Source organism: Ambystoma mexicanum, chromosome 2p (assembly GCF_040938575.1).
Source record: "Ambystoma mexicanum isolate Mex_15411 chromosome 2p, UKY_AmexF1_1, whole genome shotgun sequence".
Taxonomy (NCBI): domain Eukaryota; kingdom Metazoa; phylum Chordata; class Amphibia; order Caudata; family Ambystomatidae; genus Ambystoma; species Ambystoma mexicanum.
The window spans coordinates 349,434,851-349,451,724 of NC_090923.1; the positions used below are offsets into that span (position 1 = coordinate 349,434,851).

The 16,874-nt window shown below is 43.6% G+C and overlaps 1 protein-coding gene across 7 annotated transcripts in view; it reads left to right on the top strand.

Moving 5' to 3' along the window:
* SLMAP (sarcolemma associated protein) overlaps positions 1 to 16,874 on the top strand; it is a 1,535,859-nt gene that overhangs the window by 900,803 nt on the left and 618,182 nt on the right. For all 7 annotated transcript variants that reach the window (XM_069643684.1, XM_069643683.1, XM_069643687.1 and 4 more), the window contains one exon: positions 10,971 to 11,030. In XM_069643684.1, the coding sequence (XP_069499785.1) occupies positions 10,971 to 11,030 (60 nt within the window). The remainder of the gene's footprint in view (positions 1 to 10,970; positions 11,031 to 16,874) is intronic.

Genomic DNA, 16,874 nt, shown 5'->3' on the forward strand with positions numbered 1-16,874 from the left:
CTCACTGTATATACTTGCGCACTACTATGATATCTGTACATATGCGCTACAAGCCACAATGCCATCTTCATGCTGTATGTATTTACGTGACTACTGTAACTAAGATATGACTATCCACTGTAACCAGCGCCACAATGCCCACGGGCTGCTGTGCGCTTAACAAATGTGAATAAATACATTTTGTTTAAAAAGAATGGGACACAGTCCAGTCGAAACAGTCTAGACTCGGAGGTTGGTTCTTCTGAGAGCCACTGTGCTACATATTGTAACTGGCTTGCTATATAGTAAATCTCGTAGTTTGGCAATTTTATACCCCCTCTCTCGTATGAGTTTTGTAGCTTACAAAGGGCAACTCTGTTCCTCGTCCCATGCCAAAGGAATCCCCTGCATATGTGATGTATCCTAGCAAAAAATCGTCTTGGTATCAGGTATGGGATGTTTCCAAAATAATGCAGTAGTCTAGGCAGGACCACCATTTTCAGCATTGCCCCTAGTCCCATCATCGCCAAGGGGAGTTTTACCCAGAATTTCATACTATTTTCAATACTCTTTATCGCTTTCTCAGTGTTATGTTGGTGCTCTGCCTCCACCGTGTGATAGATGTATAACCCAAGATATTGAAACGTATTGACCTCCCATGCTATCTGTAAGACAGGTAATTGATCTAACAGGATCCCTTTGTATCTACCTAATGGAAATATACAAGATTCTTTTGGATTCACTGCTATGTCAGACAGCCCTGAAAATCGCTCCATCACTTCCAGGGCGTATTGGAGGTTTTATTCAGGGTAGCGCAGATACAACAGCATTTTGTCTGCATACAAGGAGATTAGGTGCGATTCCAATTTTATGGTGATGCCTATTATGTCATACTGCTGCCTCAGATATATATCGCCAGGGGCTCTAGGACTAAGATATACAGCATAGAGGACCTCGGGCATCCCTGCCTAGTGCCTCTGCTGAGTACCTCTCTGATATTACTACTCCTGTTTTAACCCTGGCCAGCTGCACGCTATATAATAGTTTAACCCATTTGAGATACCCAGGTCCTATTCCATAATTGGCCACGGCTGCAATTAGCCAGTGCCATTTTACTAAGTCAAAGGCCTTTATTGCATCTAGCGATAAAATTGCCATTTCGCCCATGTCCCCATTCACATGTTCAATAACTCGGTGGAGTCGTCTGAGGTTGTTGGAAATATTCCTATTCGGGACATAACCAGTCTGGTCGGGGTGTATTAATTGAGTAATAATCCTCCCCATTCTTTTTGCCATGACTGCTGTTCGCATCTTGCTATCCTGATTCAGCATTGACAGCGGTCTATCTGAGCCACAATCATTGCCAGGCTTGTTGGGTTTAGGGAGCGGTATGATAATCGCCTCTCTTAGGGACTCTGTTAGCCTTCCCACTTCGTATACCTCATTTAACATCGCCAAGAGCGGGGGGAGCACCTCATTCCTATACATTTTATAAAATTTGCTAGGGAGTCCATCGGCCCCCGGAGTCTTGCTGGGGGGTAGTTGTACCACTACTACTTCTAGTTCCTCTAGAGTAATCGGAGCATCCAGCTCCTCTCGCTCCTCTTGGTCCTCTGCGCTAATTTGCGACAACCCAATGTCTTCAAGTGTTTCTCTTATTTTCCTGCAATCGCTTCCCTCTTCATCTCCATAAGGGAGTCGGTAATGGTCTACAAATTCCTGATTAACGTCTTCTTGGGTGTCCACTATGTGCCCATCTTCCTTAGTTATTGTTCTGATCTGATTGTGTGTCTGCGGGTCTCGCTTTTATATAACCACGCCAGGGCCCTCCCTGGTTTAGCCTCTCCTGCGTGCTGTCTCTATGTACTTTTTATAGTTGAGGTTACACAATCTCTCCCAATGCCCAGCACATTTCTGTTGCAGACTGAGTATTGCTTCATTATCTCCCTTGGTATTACCTGGTCGTTTTGACGCTACTTCTAATGCTTTTCCTGTGTCCTGCAGTTCGGCTAATATCCCTCCTTGTAGTCCCTTGGACTTAGCTATGGCTATTCCCCTCAATACCACTTTAAAGGCTTCCCAGAGCATACCTGCTGTCTCAACACTGCCAGTATTGCTCTCAAAAAAGTGTATTTCCTCTCTCAAATCCTCCCTGAAAATTGTTTCTGCTCTAAGGCGCCAAGTTTGTATCTTTGCTCTCGGGGGTGGGTATTGCCATACCAGTACCAGTGGTGAGTGGTCCGATAGGACCCTCGCTTTATATTCTGTCTGCGCTATTTCTGCTATTAGCTCCTGCGTGGCGAACATGTTATCCAGCCTGGTGTGTAAATTCTGTGGGGCCAAATAATGCGAATATTGAGTGTCTCGCAGATGACTCGCCCTCCATGCATCCTCGAACCCGGAATCTGTTTACAGTGACTACAACGCCCTTGCAGCTGGAGTAGGTCTATCTACTTTGCCATCTGATCTGTCAATTTTCGGGTTTAGTGCACAGTTAGTCTCCTTCCCAAATCACTGCCCCCCCCCCCAAGCATGTGCTGAGTTTGTTGTATTTAAAATATGCCACCGTATACTAATTCGGGGCATATGTGTTTACTATGCTTATTTCCTTGTTTTCCACCAGCCCTCTTATTATAACCATCCTCCCGTCTGCTTCGACTGTAGATTGTAGTAGTTGGAATGGGACATGCGGTTCTACCCAGGTAATCATCCCTCTGGGATAGGACGAATATGTTGCCTCTACAACAGTCCCCCTCCACTTCTTCCGGGTCACCTCCAACTTTTCTTGTGTGAGGCGAGTCTCTCCTGTATCAGGGCTATGTCTATTTTCTGTCTACGCAGATACATCATAACCTTATTCCTCTTTAGATGGCTATTGAGCCCTCTAATATAAGTAATTATTTTAAGGTCCCCTATGATGTATTAGGATCCCACTCCCCCCTCCGCAAGTACAGTCCATATCTGAATGTTCCCCCGTTACTTGTAGGCTCATTCTCCAACATAAACTTCCCCTAACTATAAACACTTCAACTTCCCCAACCTCCCTCCCTTCCTCCTCACATCCCGACCCCAACACAATTCCCAACTCCTCACGTTCTCTCTTCTCTGCCCCATCACCCCCCCTTCTCCAACTTACACTGCAATCCCCTCCTACCTCTACCCCTCCCCAACTATTGCCCAGCTCCATCCCTGGATCTCAGGCACCCCCGCATCTAGCCCTTTTCCAGCAATTGCCGTACTCGGGGCTCAGCAGGGAGATATCGCCCTAATGGTGGTCCTACTACTCTCTCCATCTTGTAACTCGTATTTTGCTCATCAAGCTAAGCGCGCTTAACGCTACCGATTTTGCTTTTTGCAATTTATATTCCAGTCCAACTTGTTCAATTGTCACATGTTTAACATTTCCCATTACTATCTTGTCTAGCCGCGTCATTATCAGTTCTGCAGTCTCCGCCCCTGGCCCCCCCCTGCCTCTTATAATGCATGGCTTTTTAATCGCTTATAGTGTTCCTCCCGGCCTTTTTCCGCATCTTGTTCCGGGCTGCCGTGTGCGTCCAACCATGTCACTACACCCTCTGGGGTGTCGAAAAAGTCTGCTTTACCTTTGTGTAGAATTTTAAGCTTTGCAGGATACAAGAGCATATATTTGAATCCGGCTGTACGCAGTCTCCTCTTTATCGCAACATAGCTATAGCGCTGTCTCTGCACCAGCATGGTGTAATCCGGGTATGCAGTGATGGTCGCGGACGCCCTTGTTATCATCCCTGCTTTCCGGAAAAATTCCAAGATCTTCTCTCTGTCCCTGTAATTCAGGATCTTTGCTATAATTGCTCGAGGGGGGGCTCCGAGTTGCGGTTTCCTCATTAGGGCCCTGTGCGCGCATTCAATTGCAAACCCTTGGGAGAGCTTGACCGCTCCTATTTCCTGTATAATCATGTTCTCCACATAGCCCGTGGGGTCTTGTTCTTCCTCCCCCTCCAGCAGGCCGACGACGCTTATGTTATTGCGTCTCGCTCTTCCCTCTGCCTCCTCCGCTCGGTTCTCCAAGTAGACCATCTGTTTCAGTATGTGGACTTCCTTGGCATTGCTTGTGCTGGTGTCCGTGTTGGTTTTCACCGCACTCTCTAGGCCACTCGTTCTTTCCACAAGCGCTCTCGCATCTTGTCTCAGCAGATTGACCTCTATTCCGACTGCATCTATTTTGGTTTCCAGTGCGGTTCTCAGGTCTGCCATCGCTGTTCCCCACAAAGTTTTCAATTCTGTGATGGCTGTTAAGATCAAGTGGTCCTCTCGCGGTGAAGCCGTGTGTGCGGCCGCCGTACCTTGTGCTGGGTTGGTGGGGAGGGCTGCTGCTACTTAGCAAGGATGTCCATTGTAGGCTGCTTGCCCTTGGCTTTACCTCCCCTTACAGACATTGTTCCACCCTGTTTTACCCCTGAATCCGTCCTCGTGGGGGGTTAGCAGCTCTCACTTCCCGCGTGTTTCCTTCAAATGTTATGGGCATCAGTGCCACCTAGTGATCATTTTTCCTAGGCAGTGTTCTAGCACCTGGTCATGAGCTGCGCCTTCTCCTTGCTGGAGTCATACTTGGTGTCTCACGCTGCTCCACAGCCTGCGCATCAGCTTGCCCGCTTCCTCAACTCTTCTTGGTGCATATTATTTGTGGTCACTTTTGTTCTTGTATCCCCCTCCATTGCCTTCTACAGACTGTGCTTGGTCGTTTCGTTGTGAGCATCGACTCGGGGGGGCATTATCCAAGCACCACCGCACCCTCCAGGAGATCCCCGGTTCTGTTTATTTTATTTCTAATGCGCTCCAGACCCGTGGGTAGAAGGGCGCAACAGGTAGGATAATGCGAAGCTTACAAAGTTACAAATTATACAGGATACAGTAATATTATACAAATTATACAAGATACAGTAATAATATAGAAATTATATAAGACCAGAGTCCTAAAAGTCAGTGAATTGCATAAAAGATGGTGCAGGTAACGGATCATAATTCAGCAGGAGAAAAGGGACCAGTGTCAAGTGTCGTGCCTGGGAATAGCGTGGACCGGTGACTAGTGGTCGTTGGAGATAAAATGTTGGATGGCGTTACTTCTAAATAGTGGGTAAGGTTGATCTGCTTTTAGGTTGTTTAGTAGTAGATTCCAAGTTTTAGCAGCCTTCACAGAGAAGCTATTGCCACCAATCGTGGTTAGTTTAAATTTAGGTACTACTAGACAGTTGGTGTTGGTAGCTGTGGTTGGTCTGATACAGGTTTTTTTCTGTATTTTGTTCATGAGGTAGCTTGGGGCGGCATTGTTGAGAGCTTTGTGTGTCAAGGAGATCATTTTTAATTGAATTTTGTGGTTTGTGGATAGCCATTTGTATTGACGTCTGGTGGCGGAAATGAGTGCTCCTTTATTTATGCCAAGCGCTGCTTGCAGGGCGTTGTTTTGGAGCGTTTGTAGTTTTTGGATGGTTGATTTATTAGCACCACTGTAGAGGGCATTGCAGTAGTCAATCCTGGAGAGAATAAGTGCTCTGGCCAGGATCATGCAGCTATTGTTAGAAAGGAAGGGCTTACCTGCTCTTATCAGTTTGCAGGTATAGGCGGTGGTAGAGGCCAAAGATTTAAGCTGTTTATCAACAAAGTGTGGAATCCAAGTAGAAACCAAGGGTTTTTACTTCCTTGGAGACCCTAATAGAATTTCCATCGATATTAAAGGAGGAGAATTCCTGGCCTAGTTTTTTTGTATTTGTGTGTGTTCCCAAGATTATCAGCTCCGTCTTGTCGTCGTTCAAGCACAAGCCATGTGTGGCCATCCATGCTTGGACAACGAGATATGCCCTGTTCACCAACTCCGAGTCCTTCCTATGATCCCCAGAAAGTGGGAGGAGAATCTGTGCATCATCTGCATAGTTAGTGTAGGTGATACCCAGAAGGTCCAAATCGTCGAACAAGGGTTTGGTGAAGATATTGTATAGGGTTGGCGAGACACAGGAACCCTGGGGAACGCCACATAATATGGGGGTAGGGTCAGCTGCAGCCGATGGGGAAAATACTCTTTGTTCTTTCACTAAGGAAAGATTCTAACCACTTGATGGCCTCAGGAGAGAAGTGGGCAGCAGAGTCCAGGTGCCTGCAAAGGACCTTACGATCGACCAAGTCGAATGCGGCTGAGAGATCGAGTAAGAGCAGGAGTGCTGTTCCCCCTCCATCTCTCAGCTCATCGATTTGCGTCTTTAAATCGATTAGGGCGGTTTCCGCTCCATGTAATGGGCGGAAGCCAGATTGTCTAGCTCCTAGGAGCTTGTGCAGCTGTTGATCCTCAGAGGGTACGGGGGGGTCCAAAGCAGTCCAGTTCTGCCACTGTGCTACAACATTGTTCTGCGTATGGCCTTTGGGTCGCCGTCTACTTAACCCTCCTGCGTGTGTTGTTTGCAGAACTTTACTTCTCTTCCTTAGTGTGGTGCTCCGCGCACCATGGTATTTAGGCTTGCCTTTCCTTTTTGGGCAGCGTGCATTGACTATGTGGTTGAGCAGTGCCTTCTTTCTCATCCAATCTGCATGGTTATCAATGTTAGCAGAGCCTTTTTTCGTTTCCACTGTCCACTCTCCACCCCTTACAGTGCTTGCTCCTTCTGGGCCCCCCTTCCTTGGGTACAGGTGGCCTCATGCTATATTCCACGGTGCGTATCTTGTCTTTTGGTATTGTACCGTGTACCACGTTCATGTATCTCCCAGTCTCGGCTTGCAAGCAATGTTGTATTCAGAGTGTGCGCACTCCGCTACTGCTGCCACCAGAGCCGGAGGCGCACACCTGATTCAGCCTTCCGGCACGTGCGTAGGCTCCAACGAGCATCTGCCAGCCCATATGCAGCCGCGTACCGGCTGCCGTATTATCCGTTCGCACCCTCCGGGTCGCGTATCATGGCACTGTTTATTAGCGTCGGGGGCTTGCCCTTTCCAGGCTATGTGCACGCTATCCCATTATGGCCATATTGTTTGCCTGCTGCATTGTGCAGAGGGGCACTCAGGGTCTGCACCTCATGCATGGCGTTACACTTACTGTTGCTGGACCGCAAGCCCCAGACTCACTGTTGTCTTCCCGGGTGTCCCCACCCTCAGCAATGGGTTCCCCGTGCTTATGTGCACGGCTGTTCCTGGGGGGCGCGCCGGCCGTCTGTTTGCCTCTGCGCCTCCCGGACATCTGGGGCCTGGGCCCGCAGCTCCTCAAGTCGGGCTGACCTTGCCCGCGACGTGTTCCCGAGAGCACAGGGCTACGAGCCTCTGCGCTCTACCGTCAGTTCTGTGCAGTCAAAGGTGACAGCTTTACGCGGAAGGTATTCTTACTCTGCATTCCCGTCTGCTCGCGGGCCAATGTTCTTGCACAGCCACAGCTGGCCACCTCCTCGCAGCGACTTGCCAGCTGGTCCTTTCTCCGCGGCCTGCTCCTCCGCTGCTCTTGTCGCCTTCAAGGGTCTCTTTGTCTCAGGTCGCCGCCATCTTGTTGTCACGGCTCGCAACCCGAGATACAAAGTGTCATATCTCTTATCTGCCTGGTACAATTCATCAGCTGTTATGTGTTTCTTGGTCCCTTGACTTTCACGCACCTTTGGTGCTATTTTGGAACTATGATCTGCAGTCAGGCAGCTTACGCTTACACAGATTGTCGGATCTCGGAGCCCTCTGGAGATGCTGCCTACTCCATCGCTGCCGAGCCACACCCCCCTGATCTCAAGATCTTGAACGGATCAATAGAGGGGGATCTTCCACCTGCTACCACATGGAGTCGGGATCCATAGAATCAACATTAGATTATATCTTCTTATCCAGGAACATATTTATAAAGTGTGCTTATTTCTCTGTAAAAGGAGGAGGCTCGAGTGACCATAAGCTCCTAAAAGCTCTTATAACTTGTAACTTTAACAAGACAATGGCCTTGTGGCAAAACTCGGTCGTTGTAAATTCTCATAAAAATAGGCTAGTCAAATACCGCAGAGACAGTGATCGTCTTAATGATGGGTTGGGCCAACTTTGGGATACTGTGTCGCCGTATGATTTGGGAAAGAATTTCAAACCTCCTATTTTACATAATTTTCTGTTGTCCATTGATAATCTGCAGAATTTGGCACAGGGTAAACAACGTGTACACAAACGCGTGTTTGACGAGGCAACTTGGTCCAAAAGAAACAAGCATGTATATTAAGGAGGGAGGAATCCAGTTCATTTTGGCGGCTGAGACAAAAATTATCCAAAACAATTTACGAAGTTGGTCCAGAAATTAAAAAGCGTCCAGTCTGCAAAATGGTGGAGAAACCATGTTACGCTCCTTGGGTTCTAATTCCACCCGCAATTTTTGGTCACTAATTAACAACATTAATATTGACCGAAAGGCTGTTCAAACAAACTTTGTGACAGAGCGTGAGTGGATTAGATAGTTTGAAGAGAAATATATTAAACCACAAGGTGAGCCTACTTTTATAGTGGAAGGGAAGTGGGCTTTGTTTCACTAAAGAAGACATTTTAGATCTGATTAGAAAATCCTCACTATCGAGATCGGCTGGACCGAATGGACTGCCGATCTTCAAAAAGGGGGATTGGAAAAAACCAGCTAGCTATAGCCCTATAGCGCTAATAGACGCTGAGAGCAAGCTATTTACGGGCCTCGTGTTGAGAGAACTTGAAGCCTGGACAAAGGAAAATAATATACTTCCTAAACAGACAGGCTTCAGGCTGGGCCATTCAACACCATTAAATGGCATTATACTTGCATCCTTAACAAATACGAAGGACATAATCAATGTAGGCAAATTTATATGCTGCTTTCATAGATCTCTCAAGCGTTTTCGATCTTGTTAATCGAGATCGACTCTGGTCTAAGCTTGTTGAGAGGTGTCCTGAAGGGACTGGTGAACATTCTTGCTAGTCTCCATGACGTAAATACAATGAGAGTTAGACATACTCTGGATGGTCCCCTGTCAGAATACATCACAGTTAATAGAGGGGTCAGACAGGGATGTATGGTGGTTCCCTTTCTCTTTAGTTTTTATCTTGCAGATTTTGGACAGGGGATGGACTCATCAGCTTTGGCCAGTGTTAGGCTGGGTTTGTTACCTATAAAGTGGCTCATGTTAGCGGACGACATGGTCTTGCGTGACAGGACACCTGTTGGTCTGCAAAGACTCCGTAGGGCATTAGATGACTATATGAAAATCAACAACCGTGTCTTCAACCCAGAGAAATCCAGTATCTTAATTTTTGTGGACAGGGGAACTCGAGGAATCAGATTGCCCTGGTCGATAGGTGGTCAACTAATCCCTGTGGTAAGTGAAATAACTTAACTGGGATATACTTTACATGCTGTACCAACTATCGGGTTGAGGTTAGCCGAATTACTGGTTAAGAGTGCACAATTAACTCCACAGATGAAAAAGATTCTGGGTCTATACTGTGAAATTCTCAATCTTGCCGTTAATTAGATTCTACGTGGCAAATGTGATATCTATTCTACTCTACAGTATAGAGGCCAAACATTTCTTATGGTCAATTGATTGGCAGAAAATTGAAGCCATGATTTGGAAGGTGTTGGGTCTCCCTGAAAGTCTACTTGCGGCAGGCCTTAGGTATGAGTTGGGATTAAGATCTCTAAAGATGCATATGGATTGGAAATTACTGTCACTTTATAGGTCAATTATTGACCCAATTGACAATACGCTTTATGAAGATCTTTTGATCCAGTTGAATCTGGAATCCTCTCATATCCGATTCTATGTGATTTCATCGACTGACTTTTCACCCCAGGGTTTTTTGCCGCTGATTTATTTTCGAAAAAAAAATTGTCTTTTTTTTGGGGGGGGGGGGGGGGGTTACCCCCCCAAACCGCCAATCCGTTTAATTATTTTAATATTACCCTAAAAAATCAGTGTTTTTTTTTTGAAAAATAAATCGCGGCAAAAAACCCTGCGATGAAAAGCCCGTTCATGAAATGACGGTATACCCTCATGTCCTATGTGAACTTAGGAAAAGAGTGAAGGAGACCTTACTTTACTGTGAGCTCGATGAATACACATTGCACACTAATCCCATGAAGGTTAAAAAAGTTCTTTCATTAAGGGATTGGATCACGACAGGTGATAATGTGAGTGCTTCTTCTATTCCTAGTTCATTTTCTAAATATGGTAAAAAAAACAAGGATATTTGGCTAGATATCTTACGAAGTTGCCTGATGATAAAACTAGGCAGAACTTTCTTAGACTGTGTCTTAACCTGATAAGGACAGGTTCGGTCCTGACCAAATGGGGCTTACCAGTCTAATTCTTGTCCTGAATGCATTGATACTCGTGATCAGACTATTGAACACATATTGAGGCTTTGTAGGAGAAGTTGGGACATTAGGGTACAATATTTGACCCCCTTTGTGAAGTTCACTGACAGGCTTTCATCTTACTCCTTCTGGGAAAGGATGATCTCGGGATATGAGACGAAATTAACATTGAATGTGGTACGAGGTTTACAGCTAACCGAGTTTATTCCACATGTGTTTTGGTAAACTACCTCTTGCGAGGCATATGAATTCCATCATTCTTCTTGTTTAGTGTGTGTGTTCTTTTTTTAAGGTGGTAATTTTTCATGTTTTGTATAGTTTTTCTTTTTTTTATTATTTTATTTTTTGGTGGTTCATTTACTTGATATTGAATGAATTGTGGAAACGTTTTGGTATGTTTTCTTCTTAAGGTTATATTGTGTTTTTAGTACTATGACACAGTTTTAATGGAAAATGTAGTTTTTTGATATGACATTGTGTTTTCTATGTGGAGATAATGTGTAAAAAACCTAATTGGTAATATCACAATAAAAACCAAACAAAAACCAAAGGTATTCTGGACTATCTGATTCAGTGAGCCTTGTTTTCTGTAATTCGCACATGAATTTCTGTGAAGGTTTTAGTCCTTTTATATCAACTCTACTGCACATCTTAACACTGTTCTTTTCCCTTCCAGACGGCCAAATGGATGAGCAGGAGTTAAATGAATCTCTGAATAAAGTATCTCATGTGAAAGGTACGGGTGGTCAGTCAGTGAATTTGCATGCCAGTACACTGCACAAAAGGTGTTTTTCTGTGGCATGCTTGAAGCCATTACTTGTAATAGACCATTTTCCTAAATCTGTTATGTTTGACGACATGAACTAATGCATTGATAATTATTTGGTGGTTATCCAAGGTGCGCACGCATATAAGGACACCAACATTGCTCTTGTAAGTTGATTATTTTTGTATTATGATGTTTAGCAAAGCCATTACTAATGTTACATAACCCCAGAGGCAGTGATACTAGCTGCGCTGGGAGGTTATTGGCAGAGAATCGTGCAATAGCTGACGCACGGCATAAGAGATGGTCATTGCACTGATGACAAACTGGCTAACTGAGCCTTTGACAGCCTTGATATTTGTGAGAAGAATTATGTGCCATTTTCATTAGTATCTACGCTTATTACTCATGCGTATATTTTCAATCATCAAAATACTTTGTTTTCTCTACATACACAAATGTTTTAATACATTTTTTTAACGGTGCTGTATTTTGCGCGCTCCTTTGAACTTTGCATTTCAAACGTTTGCCTGTACTTATTTAATATGCCACTCTTCCCTTTAGTTTGTACTTGTAGGGATTTCAATTTACGTGTTACTTATTATGCGCCTTCGGTCACTGCCTGTCACGGGAAGAACTACATGTCCAGAGTGCTTTTGAATATTGCTTAATGCCGATATTATCTGCCACGTCACCTGGCCTGAAAAGACTCCAACCAGCACCGTTTTCAGACTGTTCAGCGGTCAGTGCGTCGTGCTGGAGGTTTTTATGTTGCCTCTGGTGCAGTAACTTCTGTTTTGATTGCCTTCTTCCCTGCTAGAGCGATTACACCTTAGGTTGTCTGCTCCTCATTTGTGGAGAACTAAGGATGCATACTAAAGACATACTGTTGTCGTAGAATAATAATTTAGGCTTCTCTCCCCTGACAACCTTTAACCAGCACTCCTAAAATATAGAGGGTTTGCAGTAAACCTATGGAACGTTGTCTACTAAATTGCTGAAAAAGCTACATCTGCTCTGCACTGTTAAATGCCTTATCAACCATAAGAAATGCAATTGTTTTTTTCGCTGATTTCATTGAACAAAATGGTTTAGCCATCCAAATTCTAACAAACTTGTTTCACAGATGGCAGCCTGCTTAATTTCATCTGCTCGTCCCCCATACTTTTTCGATTAAATTGGTAATCTTACCAGCCATAGAGGAGGGGAAACTGCAGTTATTTATAAATCCTACTGGACTATAACATATTCTGAGACTGACATGTGGGACACCTCATCTCAGATATGTATGTTATTTCTGTTTCTCCCAAGGTTGTTAATTTACAAAAGTTTGATATTGCCCTCCTTGCACTGCACTTAATTAGTTGGAAACTGAATGATTTCCTAGCCTCTGAAGACATTCCAGATTACTTGCCATCAATGATTTTAGCACAATATAATCTGACAACATGGACTCAATCAAATTTACTGAGATACTTCAAGTCCATGATCTATTATCATTGGTCTCCTCACCTTTGCACTGGCTGTTAAATATTTTGTGACCCAATTCTGTTTGGAGGTCCACAAGTTGTGTACTTAGCAAGGATTTTTGCTTTTGAATTTAGCTCAGCTTCTATCTTCTCCTGTCACTTACTTGCTCAAGAAGCTCCTTCACACAGTTCTAAGGTTCTGCTTGGGATAACTGGACAAGACCTTAGTACTCTTTACTTCCTTTTTAGGTCATACAAATTAAATAATCACAATCTGTTTTACTTCTTCTCTTGCTATCTAATGCAGGACTATTGCATATTCAATATTTTGAGAAAATCAGGGGATGCAAAATCCCTTGTTTATTCCAAGCTGCTTTTAAATAATTATAAAACATCTTTATTTAAAAATGTTTGGGTTGTTTTGTGCAAAAAATAAATTCACAATTCTATTAACCAACCTAGAGAACTATTTGATATTATAAACCAATACTGTAATCCCCTTGGTGGGGCTACAAGTGTTTTGCTAGCGACTAAATTGACACATTATTTCAACAATTTCAAAACCCCTACTGTGAACTAGAACCTGCTAAAGCTAGCTTATGTTTTTCATCAACATTCTTGGATTTGAGTTTCATATCTTTTGGCTCCGAAATCTACTAATCTTCATTATGACCCCTTACTGGCATGTTCTGCTCTGACACAATCATTTAGTTGAATTTTATATTTTGATGAAGGCATTTATTTTTGTTTTGTATTGTTCAAACCTTTAAAAAACACAAGAAACAGACATCTTACAACTCATCTTTTTCAGAGCGTAATTGCATAGATGAAGTTTCACAAGTTACTTCAACCATCATCACTCCATTTACTTTATTAATTGTGTTGACATTGTGCCCTCAGACGTCCAATTCAGGACTGTTATCTGCTAACAGATCTCTTACGTCCATCAAGAAAAAAGACAGGGCAAAGATGAATTTCTGATCAGTTCCATCAAACATCAGCTGCCACCAATACTCAGCGCTTAATGACTGCTGCTTTATAAGCAGCAAGCCCAGATGTTTAGTCCTTTGTGATCGTTGGTTGTTTTAGTGTTTCGTCCTGCTGGGTACAAAATCGTCAAGTTTGGTTCATCTCGGTGTGTTTTGACCAAGTGCTTGTTCTTACTTTAATTTTGGATATGTAGAGTCGAAAACTCATATACAGAGCTCTTCCATGTTGTTCAGGAAAGAGCGTCACATACGTTAGTAGTTTTCCCTGACTTCACTGGGCACTACTTTCATAGTTCTGCAACACCTCCTTGGTTCCCCAGTTGAGATCCAATCAGATCTCCTTAATTTTGTCTTTGCCAAGTTAGGATTTTAATGCGGTGTAGTAATGTCAATTTCGGACTCTTGCAGAACTTGTTCACAATGCCTATTCCACAAAGTTAATATGTAATTCACATTGCCGTTGCTGGGGTTGTGCAGGAGTTGAAACTGTGGAACAACATCTTTCATGGTTGTTTTCCGAAAGAATCTTAACATATTCGAACAGATGCGTGCGTTGATTGATATCGGATTTAATTCACGAGTATGCACTCCGTCTGTGTACCTTTGGGTAATTGGAGTACCTTTACCCAAAAAAATGTTTTCAAGTGTTGACCACAATTCTTCTGTGCAGCCAAAACCATTTTCTGCTCCGAATATTAGTGCTGGAACTGCTTTTTGTTGGTAGAAATTGATCACAGGTCTTGGAGAAAATGTGCCGTATTTTTTACTCAGCATGGAAGCTTGGGATGCGAGCTTGCCAGCATTTGCTTTTAGCCGTCTCAGCCCAAGGGCCATCATAGATGTTTGCGCCGATCTTCATGCCCAGATATCTGGTGTTAGTTACAGTGTTCAACGTTTCCTTTCCTAGGCACCATGCACTTTTTTTGCCATTGCATTTTTTGATGATCCTGAGGTTTTGCAGAGACAATATTTCGCACTTGTTTCTGTTGATATGTAGGCCATTGATTCTGACGTAGTCTTCTACCACGTCCAATTTCCGCTGTAGCCCAATTGGGATAGTGTCTAGAAGTATTAAATCGTCCGTGTACAGCAGCCAGCTTAGATGGGACGTACATATTTTAGGTGGCAAAGATGGTACACCCTCAATTGCACCCCCAATGTCAGAAAGAAAAAGATTAAATATGATTGAAGCCAGGGGGCATCCCTGTTTTACACCCCGAAAGTTATTAATCGCTGCTGACAGTGTGCCATGTTGGTCAAGCCGAATTTTAATGTTGATGTTCATATGTAGTTCTTTAATGGCAGCTAGCAGACTTGGAGGGCAGTCGCACATTTTCATCTTGGTCCAGAGTTTTTCACTATCAATGCTATCAAAAGCATGTGAAAAGTCTATGAAAGCTAGAAAAACTTTACTCCGAGTTCTTCATGCCTCCATTTTAATCAAATTTAATATCAGGAGGTTCAGGCCGCAACCAACACCCCTCACATAGCCTGATTGTCTCAGGTTGACGTGATTACGTTCCATGATCCATTTCAGAAGTTTTTGTTGTAAAAGTGTTGCATAGACTTTCCCCAAGAAATCCAACAGGGCTTTCCGGACGATAGTCCTTCAGATTAGCTCTATTGCCTTGTTTGAATATCGGTACAATGAACACACTTTTGAAGGATCTCAGGGTTGCACTTTTAACCGTGATTCTGTTAAATAACACATTGCGTATGTGGCCCAAATCTCTGGATTTCTTTTTAGCCTGTAGTTTGTCAAGCCGTCAGGGCCGGGGGCCCTCGATGTGCTTACTCTTGTGATAGTTCTTAAGATGTCGTCCTTCTCAAACTTGAGATCCCAATAGTTAAGGTTGGGCAATGCAGTCTCGTCCTTCTTTCCTTTTTTGCTGTATAGATCACTATAATAAGATGTCCATGTGCCCTCACCGACCATGTTGATCTGTAATGCAGACGGTGGTGCACTTTCGTTATAAATTATTTTCCAGAACTTTTTCATCTTTAACATCATTAGTTCTGAGTCTTTTTGCAACATTAACACTTTGTGTGCCGTGATCCAATTCTTATACTTTTGCTTTGCTTCACTTTTTGCAATTAAGAAGGATGTGATTTCTCCTTGGGATATGTTTCTGATGTCACTGTGCATTTGCCTTTTTCTTTTCAAGATTACGAGGTCAAATTTGTGTTTGGGGACAAATGCGTGTTTCTTTAGCCCTTGTTTTCTTTACACAAATTGGGTTAGCAGGTGTCTATATTCTATGTCATCTTGTTCTTCGCAGTATTTTGCTGCGATTTAATTCACAGCGTTTTCATTGAGTTTTAATTTAACTCTTCGGTTCTACTGTGATGGGGTAATTCCACAGTGAATGGATTCTTTTCTTCAGGCGTGGTTAACATGAGCTTCACCATGTCATGATCACTGTGTGCCATGGGTATCGCCTGTAAGGATACTGCCCGTTTGTATATACTCTCGGACACAAAGAAATAGTCGGGGATAGATTGTTGCCCAATTTCTCTCCACGTTCGGGCAGGGGATATCCCCAGCCATGTTTCCATTTAACATGAACACGTTCCTAGATTCCATCTCCAGGCACCACTGGGTCGCTGGTTGGTCTTTGGCACACTTGTCATTCTTTTTTCCTTGCTGTATATTTGTGCAATTAGTATTTGTCGCCACATACCATGATGCCTGTCATTCCGGCTTCTTTGTGTATCTCATCTATCAATGATGTTACTAGGTCTATGAAGGTCGTTGTTCCTGCCGCTGTGTGATGCCAGTATAAGTTAAAGACATACATTAGCCCATCTTCTCCATTTGGTCTCCTGGGCGTCTTGACCATTGTCAGCTGGCTATAAGGGGATATGTTCTTGGATTTAATGATCCTATATCCAGATATTTTTCTGCCATTGGTCCGCCTTTAGTTCTTTTAAGGGCTTTTGTTTATTGCAACTTCAAAATTTTCAGAAGTGGGACAATCCATCAGCCAGGATTCCTGTAGGCAGACCAGGTCTAATCCATCAAGCCAAGTATTCTGGAAGAGATGCAAAAAGCCTCTAGTGTTCCATGAGCCAAAAGTGTGCACAGTCTGATCCTTTTGTTCCTGGCGTTAATTTCGAGTGTTCTTGGTTAGAGCTTCAACGAGCCAACACCAATCATTTGTCTTCTCCACTTTATTCTGTGTTTCAGAATCATCAAAGCTGTCTGCTTTGGCATTGTTTGCACTTTCTATAGTTATTTTAATTTGCTCTCTTTTGTGGGTTCTTTGCTGTTTTTCCCCCCATGTCTTAGGTGCATTCATCGTTTTCTATATTGACGTCTTGTGGCAGATTCCTTGGCCTATTAAGGCCCCTTGAAT